This window comes from Arvicola amphibius, chromosome 6 (assembly GCF_903992535.2).
Source record: "Arvicola amphibius chromosome 6, mArvAmp1.2, whole genome shotgun sequence".
Lineage (NCBI taxonomy): Eukaryota > Metazoa > Chordata > Mammalia > Rodentia > Cricetidae > Arvicola > Arvicola amphibius.
Window position 1 is genome coordinate 38,572,398 of NC_052052.2, and position 14,027 is coordinate 38,586,424.

Consider the following 14,027-nt stretch of genomic DNA (forward strand, 5'->3'; position numbering starts at 1 on the left):
TCCTTTCCCCATTATCCTGGGATATTTGTTTCTTTACATCAATTCTGTCTTTAAGTTTATCCATTCGGCCACTGACATTTTTTGTGCATTTCCCAAATGTGTTGGGCTACCTCAAACCACCCTGCTCTAAACACCCCGCTACAAATTTCCTTGGCACATATGTGGACTTGTGTATGCGCCCTTTGGAGGAAATGCTGAATTGCCAGCTGTGCATCTATTCAGCTTACTAATGGAGCCAGTTTCCCAGAGCTTCCCCAAATCATATTCCCTCCAGCAGTAAACGAGACTTCAGATCCCTGTTCCCCTGTCAACAGTTTATATTATCTTTTTCATTTTCCTTATTTATTTTTATTTTAATCACAATATTCTAATTTATTCTTTGAGAACCCATCACCAAATGCACTAAATAAATAAATACATGTAAAGTTCAAATTTTTTAATTTTATTTTATTGAGACAGGGTGTCTCTACATAATGTTGTCTGTCCTGGAACTCATTATGTAAAAACCAGGCTGGCCTCAAACTCACAGAGAGTGGCCTGCCTCTGCCTCCTGAGTTCTGGGATTAAAGATATGTCCCACCATGCCTAGCCCTAAAAGAAATAATTTTTTTAAGGTTTATTTTTCTCTTTTCTAACTAGATGTGTGTGTTTCTATCTGTGGCTATGTGCAGGTGCAACAGGTAGCTTTGGAGGCCAGATGTGCAGGACCCTTTGGAGTTTACAGTTGGTTGTGAGCTGCCCGGGGAGTGCTGGGAGATGCTTGCTAGCAGAGAAAATAGAAAACAATCAGAACATTGGTGTCGATGGCTGTACAGCTTTGGTTCCGTTACCTCTGTTAGATGGGCTTCAATTTTGCCACCTCTAAAGTGAAATCCCTGCAGGCTTTCCCAGTTCTACTTATGATGTGTCCTGTGTTGTTTTCTAACTCTGGGTCTTCCTGTTTACTTGGGTTGTATAGGACTAGAATTCAGGTTCCCTGATTTCTTTGTCAGTCTTAATATTACATATGTTATACCATTGCAAATATCACCTCATTTATTTACCTAGAGAACTGAGACGTGTACATGAAATGATATTTTACCATTTATTTGTACAGGTTTTATTAACCTCTTAACCTATTTTCTGGCTGCTGGTGCCATTAGTCTGGGAATTGGTTTCTTAGCTTTGTCATCTGCTTTGTGGTTCCTGATTTGCAAACGAAGGTAAGGTTTACTAGAAGGTTTGTCTAAGTCTCTTGTTGTTGTTAAAAATTCAATGAAGGGCTTTCCACGGCTATTAAATTTAAATCATTATGATGGAATTGATTCTGTAATCTGGGGCTTGGTTAGACACTGTGGCTGGAAAAGTGTGTGTTATTAAATCGCCCCAGAGAAGGACTAGAGCAATACAACAGTGATCTCTGTGCATTGAGAAACTTGAGGAATAACAAGTCCTATTTTATTTACTGGAAGACATGGGTCTGATTACAATCTAAAGCTAGAAGTTAAGGGTGGGCCCTTCCATGACTGAAGAGCAAACCCCCCTTTCCAGGAGCTAAGAGAACTGACAGAATGGCCTGAGGTGGTCCGAAAATGCTCTCCCTCCAGGAACCCACAAAAGACAAACTAATGCCCTTCTTATTTTCATCTCTAAACTTTAGTGTTCCTACTTATCTAACCAGCTCAGAATTTGCATTCTGGTATTTTAAAAGTATAAATTGTAAGATCACTTCCCAATGCGGCTGTCTTTCCACCGTGTTCAAGTCAGAAAGTGTTCATGTCTTCATTGTTTCAACAAATATTCAATATATGCACAATAAAACGTAAATAGTAAAGGGAAATATTTGTTAGCGATCTTCCACTGTTTTTGGAATTGAGGATGCAACTGTGAAGAAGGCAGAAAAAGTTCTTGTTTCCTAGACTTGACAGGAGACAGATTAATAAGCAAACATATAAAGTCTACAAAGAAGGCCTGTGCCAGGAACTTTTGTTTAGTTTGAGGCTTGAGTTAAAACAATAAGACTGGGCCAGGCAGCGGTGGCGCACGCCTTTAATCCCAGCACTCGGGAGGCAGAGACAGGCGGATCTCTGTGAGTTTGAGGCCTAAAATTTCTCTGTGCTTCATCTATCCACCCTCCCTATCCCTAACCCCAGGCAACCAACCAGTGATCTTCCTAGGGCTCTGTGGTTCAGTCCTTTCCAGAGTGATGTCATAGAGTTGAAATCAGATGTCAAATCATAGACTTTTTCTTAGACAGGGCTTAACTATGCAGCCTAACTAGCCTAAAGCTCACTAGGTGGCTTAGGTGGCACGGGTTGACCTTAACCTCACGACAGTCTCCCAGCCTCTGGATTGCAAATATGTGTCACTATGTCCACCTTTCCTCTGTGTCTTTTTTGGGACTTGAAGGTTCCCTTCTTTGTATCACTACATAAGATTCATTGTCATCATTTTTAAAAAATGCTATTATTAGTCAGGTTTCTCAAGAAAAACAGAATATATATATTCATTGTACCGGTTCTGTTTCTCTTGAGAAATGTATATGGGATTTATTAGAGTGGCTCACAGGTTATGGTCTGACTATCCAACAAAAGCCATCTCCTGAAGAGAAGTCTAAGAATCCAGGAGCTGTTCAGCCCACAAGGCTGCTTTTAAGTATGCATCAGAATCCTAAAGAAGTAGGCTCTAACACCAACAAAAGAATAAACTTGCAGATGCTGGATAGATGGCGCAGAGGGTTAAGAGCACTGGCTGCTCTTCTGGAGGTCCTGAGTTCAATTCACAGCACCCACATGGTGGCTCACAACCATCTGTAATGAGATCTGGTGCCCTCTTCTGGTATGCAAGCCATATGTGGAGGCAGAATGTTGTGTACATAATAAATAACTCTTAAAAATGAAAGAATGAGCTTGCTAGTAAGGCAAGCAGGGGAAAAGCAAAAGCTTCCTTCTTCCATGCCCTTTACATAGGCTGCGAGCAGCAGGTGTGGCCCAGATTGAAGGTGGATCTTCCCAACTCAAAAGACCTAGATTTAGGGTGGCATTTCTTACTTCAAATGATCCTCTCTCACTGCATTTTGGTTAATTCTAGATGCAGTCAAGTTGTATTTGACCAAAAACAGCCCTCACAAATAGTTAACTTTACAAAGAACATTTCTTTCTGATCTGCTGAGGTTTCACTAAGCACCTTGTGGTTTTTAAGCCTCCCCCACTTGCTTGTGACTGTGTGAATAATAAAAGATCACAGGTCCTCTCCCAGAGTATCATTATTTTCAATCCAGTTTCTTTCCTCTTTGTGCCAAAAGGGACCAATGCGTTCATTTATTTCATTACAAGCCGATTTATGAAAAGACTAATTAAGCCAGGCAGATGGCACACACCTTTATTCCCAGCACTTGGGAGACAGAGGCAGGTGAATCTCTGAATTTGAGGTCAACCTGATCTACAAAGAGACTTCTAGAACAGCCTCAGCTACACAGAGAAACCCTGTCTCAGAAAAATTGAAAGAGAAAGAAAAGAAAGAGAAAAAACAGAAAAAAGAAAGAAAAGACTAATTAGCAATGAAGTTGATTATCTCATAACCAAAAGGAAGTATATAAGTAACTCAGCAATATTCAAACTGTAAATGCTAACTTTCTATAATTAGCTAGTTTATATTTTATGGCAAATAGACATAGTGAAATCAGATCTATGGTAAGTGTAAAAAGTGCTATTTTAAAAGGTCTACAATATGCTGATTTCAAACTCTTATGTATAATGTTAGAGACAATATCTCCATAACCATATATAATCATATACTCGGGTTCCTGTGTTATAATATTTTCTGTACAATGTTTTCCAGGGAATTATTTCGAAGTCCCAACATTAGATCAATTGATGAAAAGCTGAAACAAAGACTATACAAACGGAAGGCTAAACCACAGTCTGTTTTCATTTCCCGAAACTTCCACACTGGCCAATCTCAACCACAGGTAGAATGTCGTGTTTAAAGTAGTCTCCTTGGAGATCCGTAGACCATGCTACTAGCAAGTTATCTTTCTATTTGGAGGCTAATGTATCCACTGTTATGTGTTAGTTTAAGATACAAAAGCATGAGGCCATGCCGTGGTGGCGCACGCCTTTAAGCCCAGCACTCAGGAGGCAGAGGCAGGCAGATCTCTGTGACTTCGAGGCCAGCCTGGTCTACAAGAGCTAGTTCCAGGACAGACTCCAAAGCTACAGAGAAACCCTATCTCAAAAACAAAACAACAAAACAAAAAAATCCTGGCATCAAATTTTAAATTACCTAAACCAAAAGTTCATACAATAGGAGAGCTGATTTTCTTTTATATTTTGAAGGGTGATAAAGTTTTCAAAAGAACAGAAAAATTGGGCTGGAGAGATGGCTCTGTGGTTAAGAGCACTGCCTGCTCTTCTGAAGGTCCTGAGTTCAGTCCCCAGCAACCACATGGCGGCTCACAACCATCTGTAATGAGATCTGGTGCCCTCTTCTGGCGTGCAGGGATACATGCAGGCAGAATCCCGAGAATACTATATACATAATAAATAGATTTTAAAACAAAGAACCAAAAAATTAAATGAAAATTAAACTCTGTCTCCAATTGCTTTTATATACCTTTCAGGGAAAAAAACAAACAAAACCCTCCACTCTCCATAGCGGCTTAGAAGAGGGTTGAAGATAATGACATATGGGGGTGGGGGAGTGCCTGCAAAATTCTCAGAACTACAAAAAAGAAAAGAAAAGAAATTTGGCGATAAGAAATGCTTAGATAACCAGATAGCTGGTTCAAACCAGTTAAGTGTAATTTAATTCAATTTGGTAAAGATCTACTAATCCAAATTAATTTGAAGATCTTGCCCCTCCCCTGTTGGGGAGATTAAGATATTGTCCCTTCTTTCAAGGTGCTTGTATGGTATTGATGAGCAAAGCAGACCACAATTAACAATGCCATGTGTCCAAGAGCATCATAAGGGCAAAGTAGAGCATGGCAAAGTCTAGTAGAAACTGAAAATGTAGCTGAGTTAAGTCAATCAATGGTCTTCCAGCATTCGGAGGCGAAGACCGGCGACAGATAGGACGGCAGGTCTGCATTACTTCAATTCAAGTTGAACTCAGCAGCCATGTGCCTAGCTCACCACGCATCCGCATCAGCACTGGCTGCTGTCGCTGTGTTTAGGTTCACATTGTGAGAGATGCCGAGACACCACTCTCTGTCGGCACAGTTTCGCTAAGGACCGATGGTGCTGAATTTGTGTCTAGGTCTACTGGGACCCATTAAACGGTGGGCTCTGGTCTCTGCTTACCATGATTTATGCTGGTGCTGAGGAGCCTGTACTGTACAAATGTCTGATGTCAACCGGAGCCGTCTGCACGTCAGCGGTGTTCCTTTTTTGTGTACCACAAGTCTCTCTTAGCTTTCTCAGTCTGTGAGCTGCACAGAGTCTCCCACCATCCCCAGAGTCCCCAGTTCATACCCTCTAGACTGGTGAATGTTCTAGCTGAGTACTTTCTTTCTGCCTGTTTCGTCAGAGGTGGGGGTAGCACCCATAGCGCTGAGTTCCACACAGGCAAACCTGTCTCCATCTTCTCAAAATCCCTTTAGCAGGGTTGGAGAGATGGCTCAGATCACATGATGCTATTGCAGAGAACCAGTGACCCAGCGCCCTCTTCTGGCCTCTGTGCAGACTGCACACATATAGACAGGCAAACAAACAAATTTTTAAATTAAATTAAACCTTTAATTTGTGTGTGTGTGTGTGTGTGTGTGTACATGCGCATACACATGTGTATGACACACATATGTGTGAGGCCTTAGCCAGAGGATTCAAGTCCTCTGAAGCTGGAGTTACAGGTGGTTACTGAGTCGCTTGACTTGGGGACCTGGGTCCTCTAGAAAAGTGGTAGCTGGAATTCCAAAGCACCCCGACTGTACAGCAGTAATGCTCACAGCTGAGAGGTGACATTAGGAGTTGGTTCACCCGCTGACTTCAAAGTTATATCAATGACATCTGCTCCCAGGGGTCAATGGTGGAGCTAGCGGATGCCTGCACCTGAGGCTTCTCCATGTGTGTACCCCCCACACTCTACAGTTGTCTCTCAGGCTGGGGCTGTGACAGGTTGAATTCAGGCTGGCTTATGTAATTAGACCCCATGGCAGTTTGGTTTTAAACAGTACGTCCTCTCTAAAGATGACACCAGCCTCAGCCTCATGAGTGGACCATGCAGTCTCTCGGAGTGGATCAGGTGCCATAGGAGTTGAAAAGAAATACAGAGCAGTATATGCTCTTAACCGACAAGCCTTTCTCCTGCCCTCAGGTTTTCTTTTCCATACTGTAGAAAGAACTATTTTTATCAAAACGTGTAATATTGCAATTCTTACTAGTATAAATGTATACATATAGAAACTATACAAATTTCCTTCATTTTTAAATAATGCAAATGACTTTTTTATGTAGGTGGAGCACAGAGAAAGGGAAGCAGCACAAATGAAAGGTACTTTTCTCTTCAATAAGTTGTTAGAAGCATTTGTATAGGAAATACTTTCTTAAATCTTAAAACATCAAGGAGATTCTTTCATAGAATATTGTTTATTTTATATTTTATGAAAATTTAAAAGAAATTTAAAAATGTGAATTGGCATATCTTTTTAAGAAGAAAATGTAATAACCTGTCTTAAAATGTGAAATTATTTTTTTCTTTATTGAATTCAAAGGCATCGTAATGGTGACCGTGCAGTGCTGCCAAGGGTTGGGATGGGTCAGGATATGGGAGAAAAACCTTGAGTGTTTTGTAGCCATTTATATGTGCGTGCCATATCCTTATGTCTCAAAACTTTCCCTACACAGTTTTAGAAATGAATATAAAAATTTGAATATATTATGTAAAATATAAATGTTAACATGTAAAGTATTATAAAATGTATTTTAAGAATTTTGTGACATTTTTAAAAACCTAACTTTTTGGTTTAGGGGGCCTTTACTTGTTTTTCATTTGGGTTTGTTTGTCTTGTTTTGAGACAGAATCCTCACTATTTAACCCTCACTGGCCTGGAGTGATGGCCTCAAACTCTGTTCTCCGTTGGCCTCCCAAGGGCAGGGACTACAGCACGCACCAACACACCCGGCAACAAACACCATTTTAAAGTGTCCACCGTGTAGTCTAATATGAAGAGCATGAGCTTACTGAATGAAGTGAAATGAATGCCCTGACGATGCTGAAGCATGCGTGGGCAGCCCGTATATGGTGGTTCTGTTGAACTTGTCCACATTGGGTTCACGATCTAAGTCGATGAAGACGACTGACCAGGTCCCTTCCTCAAGAGGACACCAGATCTCATTACAGATGATTGTGAGCCACCATGTGGTTTGCTGGGAATTGAACTTAGGACCTTTGGAAGAGCAGACAGTCCTCTTAACCATTGACATACACCTTGTGTCTAATTGATGGGGATGGGGGGGTTCTCTGTGTAGCTGTTTGCTTATTTGTGAACTGTCACCAGCAATAAATACCCTGAAGAATTGCTGAGATAATAATCTCTGTGAGTTCGAGGCTAGCCTGGTCTACAAGAGCTAGCTCCAGGACAGGCTCCAAAGTTACAGAGAAACCCTGTCTCGAAAAACAAAACAAAACAAACAAAAAAAAGCTGGTCATGGTGGCACACTCCTTTAATACCAGGTCTCAGGAGGCAAAGGCAGGAGGAGCTCTGTCAATTCAAGGCCAGACTGGTTTATATAGTGAGATCCAGGACAGTCACAGCTATGTAGAGAGACTCTGGCTCATAATTAATTAATTAATTTAAAAATGCCTTCTACTGCTATTGGCAGAAAACCATCCCATGCTTGGGCTCTTACCACTCTCTGTGAACCAAATGCTTTGTTGTTTTTGTTTGTTTGTTTCTGATTCTGCTCGTCAATTTTTTAAAATAATGTAATATTCAACTAAGAATCATTTAAAAAAAATTTAGCTGTGAAAGTTGTTTTTTTTTTTTTTTAACCTGGAGCCATGGAGACATCCGGCACAGGCCACTGCTTAGGGCCGTGTCTGGGTCCTGAGGTGGTGTCCAGGGCTCCAGTTGACACCAAGGACTCTGTGGATGCCTGGAGTCTGACCAGCCACCTGGTACCATGTTAATGCCCAGTGGCCATGCTGCTGCTGGGGGAGGGGAGCATGCTGCCACCAAGGTCATGATGGCATCTGGACCCAAGCTGCTGCCCAAGGCCATGTCTGGGTCTGTGGTAATGTTCATGACCAGTGTTAGCACGGGGTCATTGGACACATGTTGTGCTGAGCCATCCCTGCCCTTCCCTGGTCCTGGGATGGCTGGTTCTGACCTCCATGGGATACTGCCACAGGTGAGCTGGTCCTAAAACCTCAGGAGAGATCTCGCACCTGCACAGGGAAAGATGTCGCCACCCCTCACTGTAAGCCTGTACCTCACTAGAGGGAAGCACACTAGAGCTGACCCTTTGGTTGGGGACACAGGTGAGAACTGGGAAGCTGATCCCATCCCTCCATGCAGTGGCATGGGTGAGAGGAAGATGTCCTCCTCCCTCTGCCCCTTGTTCCCTGTGGCTCTCATGAGAGAGCTGGCCTTTGGGGTCACGGGAATGAGAGAACTAGCACCCAGGAGAGCAGGCCCTGCACCCTGCCTGGACAGCACATTAGAGCTGATTCTGTTGCAGGTGAACCAGCCCTAATGGTAACAGAGCATTAGAGGTGACCCCACCCCTCCCTCATATGCCCCCTACAGCAATCTGGAGAGAGCGCCCTGCACCTTGCCTGGGCAAAACAGCAGTCTGGCCCTGGTGATGTGAATGTGGGAGACCCGGATCTGAGGGCCCAAGAGCTAACGAACTGACCCAGCTCCTTGCTGTAGGCTGCATTGGGTGAGCTAGCCTGGGCAGTGCTGGAGAGCTCACCTGGGTAGTGACAACGAGAGAAAGCTGACAGGCTGACCAACCCAGCTACCACCCAGGCCCAGGGCTATGGGTTGGCTTACCCCCAGCATCCACCGAAATCCAGGAACTGTTAGAGCATGTGAAAGGGACAGACCTACAAACCCAAAACAGCAGGATTTCCATGACACAGGACAACAGCCCATCCAAGAGGAGCCCCAGTGAGAGCCCATTATTGGTGGTGTAGCAGAAACCAGAGACCCCCAACTAGACCGATGTCTCGCGGTAATGAACTGACTAGAGTAACCGTGTCTCAACGGACCACGATATAGCTTCCGTGACAAGATTCTTCTTCTTGTTTGTTTTTGTTTTTATTTTGTTTCTTTGTTTTGTTTGGTTTGGGGTTTTTTTCTTTTAAATTTAGTGTTCTTGGGTTGGGGAGGTTGCAAGGGCAGAGAGCAAATGCGAGGGGACAGGGAGATAGATGAGTGGGATCAGAAGGCATGGGGTGAAATCCACAAAGAATCAATAAAAGTTGAAAAATAAATAATAAATAAGCCAGGCATGCGGCACATGCCTTTAATCCTAGCTACCCTGGGAGGAAGACAAGATGATCTCTCTGAGTTAGAGGTCAGAAAGGTCTACTTAGTTAAAGCCCAGTAAGTCCCCCAAAACACATAGAGAGACCCAGTCTCAAAAAAATGTAATGGGGAGGGGGTGGGAGATATGAGTGAGTTCAGTTGCCCAAGGAGTCCGGAAGGTGTTAAACACCCTGGAGCTGGAGTTACAGGTGGGGTAAGCCACATAACAAGAGTGTTGTTGAACAGACTTGGGTCCTCTACAAGAGCAAGGGGTGCTCTTAGCCGCTGAGCCATAATTATAGTTCTCCCTCCCTTTCCTCTCTCCAAATTCTCCTGTATACCTCTCCCCAATTTCCTTCAAATTCATGACCTCTTTTTTCTTTGTTATTGCAAGCAAATATTTGTCTGTCTGTGTGTGTGTGTGTATGTCTGTGTGCATATGTATGTATATATAGTCCTAAATACAGCCTGTTCAGCCCCTATAACATTACTTGTATGTACGTTTCCAGGGCTGACCATTTGATATTGGACAACCAATGTGTGCTCTTCCCTGGGAAAGCCCCCTGCTGCCTCTCCCAGCTTTCCTCGGTTTCCGATAGCTCTTTAGTAGGGTTAAGACCTTGTGAGGCTTTCCTCTGGTTTTAGCAATCTTTCCATTCCCTTTCCCACAGTGTTCCCTGAGTCTTGGGTCTTCGGAAGTTTTATAGATGTATCCACTGGGCCTGCGCTCCACAACTCTGGTTTTCTACAGTGGTATAAGAAACTTTTTTCTTTTTTCTTTTCTTTTGGTTTTTCGAGACAGGGTTTCTCTGTGTAACAGGTCTGGCTGTTCTGGAACCCACTCTGTAGACCAGGCTGGCCTCAAACTTGGAGATCCACCTGCTTCTGCCTCCCAAACGCTGGGATTAAAAGCTTGTGCCACCACCACTCAGCTTCAAGAAACTTTTAAAAGTACATTGTAGAACTGAGATTTCCAACCTAATTAGAATATGTTCCTGGACTAGAATATTTAAATATCATATATTTAAAATAGTAAAGATGATAGTAATTTGGTGTTTTCTCTTCTAGCATTGTCTTACCCATGATAGCCCTAAAAAGGCTCTTAATTAAGACTTGGTTTATCCTTTGGGCATGGTGGCACACATCTATAATCCCAGTACTAGAAGAGGCAGAGGCAAGTGGACCTCTGAGTTTGAGACCAGCTTGGTCTACAGAGCTAGTTCCAGGAAAGCCAGGTCTACACAGTGACACCCTGTCTCAAAAAAGCAAAATAAATAAGTAAATAGATAAACAGATAAATGCATAGTAATTCTGAAAAAGTCACGCATTGTGGTCCACACCTTTAATCCCAGATCCCGAGAGGCAGAGGCAATCTCTGAGTTCGAGGTCAGTCTGGTGTACAGAGCTAGTTGTGGGACAGGCAGGGCTATACAAAGAAACCCTGTCTCAAAGAAACAGAAGACTTGACTTGTCAATATGTAATATTCACAGTAGACTATTTTTTCTTAACAGCAGTCAACTCTAAAGATGAATTCTGCCTTCCGGACCCTGTAGACGGAGAGTCCCCTGACATGCTCTCAGTAGAAAATGGCAGCAGTGTGACAGTGAGTTTCTCAACGTCCATCCCTAGTTCGTATTGCAGCCAAAGCGTGGAAGCAGCTGATGAGTGGTTCTCGAATGACTCTCTAGAAGCCAAGACTCCCCCAGAGCCTTTACTTGGGGAACCTCTAGCAGAAAAGGTGTTAGCATACCTGTCAAGCATCTCATTAGAAGAATGGCCTAGAAACACGATGAATGTGACATTTTGTGGCATTCGAAAAGATGAAAACACTAAGGAAATGTTTTCACAAAGAAACACAGAGGCTGGCGTACACAACCTTCCATGTGATATTGAATAAATCTTTTCTCTTGAAGCCTGCTATACAGTGAAATCAGAAGTTAAAGCTGACTTAAGAGCTTCTAGTCTCCTACCAAGTCCTTACTAATCTTGCTTTTCTTGTTTTTACCATAAAGTGGTTCTAGCCCTTACTGGCTTTTATTTTTTATTATTTATTTTTATTTTATACGCATTTGTGTTTTGCCTGCATGCGTGTCTGTGAGGGTGTCAGATCCCCTGGAAATGAAGTTACAGGCAGTTGTGAGCTGCCATATGGGTGTTGGGAATTGAACCCGGTCCTCTGGAGGAGCAGCCGGTGCTCTTAACCACTGGGCCACCTCTCCTGCCCCATTTCTTCCTTTCCTCAATGTCTTGGCTTCAGAACTCAAGGCAAGGACAGCACACAATAGACATATACATCCAGAATTCCCTTGAGGATTCAGAATCGGTGCGTCTCTACCCTCGGATACACCGATTTGTTATTCTCTTTCTGTGTCATCTGCTGCTCCCCTCGTCTGTGTCCTCCCTCTTGCCTAGATGACTGCAGGTCTCCTCACCTTCTCTCTGCTTCTTTAACAGCTCACTCTATGCAATAACCACAGTCATATGTTTTGAAACAAAGTTACCACAGCCTCCTCTTAAAACCTTCCGGCATCTTCCTAGTTGACTAGAGCACAACTAAATGTCTTTGTTGTCATATGTAGTTTCGTTTTCAGCCTTTCCTTCCCGATGCGTTGACTTCATTTCAAACCATCCTCTTTGGAAAGTCAGCACAGTCCGGCCACACTGGCTGGTCTGCTCCTCAAACGCTGTTTATTTCTGCCTCGGGTTCTGTGCTTGCTCTTCCTTCTGACTCTAAACATCTGTTTCTAGAGTTTTGCATGGCTGGCTCTTAAATATTATTTCAAGTTCATCTCATGTATCGGTTTCTGAAAGAGATTTTCAGTGACCATCACACAAAGCAGAATCCTAAAGGACTCAGTAGTGTGGCAATGGACTGGAATTAGAGGTAGCAGGGTGTGTGTGTGTGTGTGTGTGTGTGTGTGTGTGTGTGTGCGCATATGTATGTTTATTGTTTGTTTTCTCTGCTGTATCTAACCCATATATCCATACTGGATTTATTATACTGATAATTCATCCCAGTGACCATGAACACAGCTAATGCTCAGATCTTGGTGAAAACTGTTTCCACTACAACATTCTGCTAAGAAATGGCTGTTAGCATAGCCAGATCAAAGAAAGCAGAGAGCAATCCTAGCATGTTTCCTCTTGAGCAAAGTGCTTATAAATTGCTCGTGCCAAGCCAAAGAGGCACCTAAGCCACTATGAAAAGATTCCTCTGTTCAAATTAAGGCATATATGAAATAATAATTTTAAATGATTATTATGCACATTGCAGCAGTTTATAATATAATAACATATTGAATTGTAAAGATTCTGTGAGGGGCTAGAAAAATGGTTCAATAGTTAACACTTCTGTTCCTGCAGATGAGCTAAGTTTGGTTCCCAGTACCTACATCCTGTGGCTCACAATGGTACATTTATTTATTTCTTTGATGTGTGGAAACCTATATATTCATACTGTATCTGCTATACTGTCAGCTCATCCTACATCTCCAGCTTCGGGAGATCCAACATCATCTTCTGGTCTCTGAGGCACACACAGCCCTGCCCTTCTCTCCACCCCTCCCCCCACACACACACATACACATAATTAAAAATCTTTTAAAAGGAGAATCCAAAATGCAGAGCTATGGTGGTACACATCTTTAATCCCAGCCTTTGGGGGACAGAGGCAGAGGCAGGCAGATCTCTGAGTTCAAGACCAGCCTGGTCTGGAGAGCAAGTTTCAGGACAGCCAGGGCTACTGTCTTAGGGTTTTTATCGCTGTGAAGACACACCATGACCACAGAAACTCTTATAAAGGAAACCATTAAACTGAGGTGGTGGCTTACAGTTTCAGAGGTTCAGTCCATCATCATCATAAAGGGGAGCATGACGGCATGCAGGCAGATGTGGTGCTGTAATAATAGCTGAGAGTCCTACATCTTGCAGGCAGCAGAAAAGTCCTAAATCCACACATCCTAATAGTGTCACTCCCTATGAGATTATGGAGGTCAATTAAATTCAAACCACCACATTCTACTCCCTGGCTTCCATAAGCTTGTAATGATATCATAATACAAAATACGTTTAGTCCAAATTCAAAAGTCCCCATAGTCTTTAACAGTCTCAACAACGTTTAAAAGTTCAAAGTCTCTTCTGAGATTCATGCAATCTCAACTGTAATCCCCATTAAAATCAAAATCAAAAAACAGATCACATACTTCCAAAATATTGTACATATTTTATAGAGTATACATTACCATTCAAAAACATAGGGAAGAGAGCATAGTGAGGAAATACTGGACCAAAGCAAGACCAATAACCAGCAGTGCAAACTCCAAACTCTGCATCTCCATGTCTGGTGTCAAAATGCTCTTCAGATCTCCAGCTCTGTTCAGCTTCGCTGACTGCAACACACTTCTTTCTTTTAGGCTAATAGTTCCACTGTTAGCCGCTTTCCTCGGCAGGTATCCCATGACTCTGGCATCTCTAACATTTTGGGGTCTCTAAAGCAACCCAGGATTCAACTTCATAGCTTCATGAAATGGCCTATCTATTAGGCCTCCATTCAGGCACATCCCTGACACATGC

At 42.8% G+C, this 14,027-nt stretch overlaps 1 protein-coding gene across 1 annotated transcript in view; it reads left to right on the top strand.

The window, feature by feature from the left end:
* The window catches only part of C6H1orf185 (chromosome 6 C1orf185 homolog), a 35,168-nt gene extending 23,816 nt beyond the window's left edge, over window positions 1-11,352 (top strand). The window contains exons 2-6 of the mRNA XM_042055301.1: window positions 672-809; window positions 1,097-1,202; window positions 3,820-3,949; window positions 6,435-6,471; window positions 10,967-11,352. Coding sequence (XP_041911235.1) covers window positions 672-809; window positions 1,097-1,202; window positions 3,820-3,949; window positions 6,435-6,471; window positions 10,967-11,352 — 797 coding nt within the window. The remainder of the gene's footprint in view (window positions 1-671; window positions 810-1,096; window positions 1,203-3,819; window positions 3,950-6,434; window positions 6,472-10,966) is intronic.
* Window positions 11,353-14,027: the final 2,675 nt, after the last annotated feature.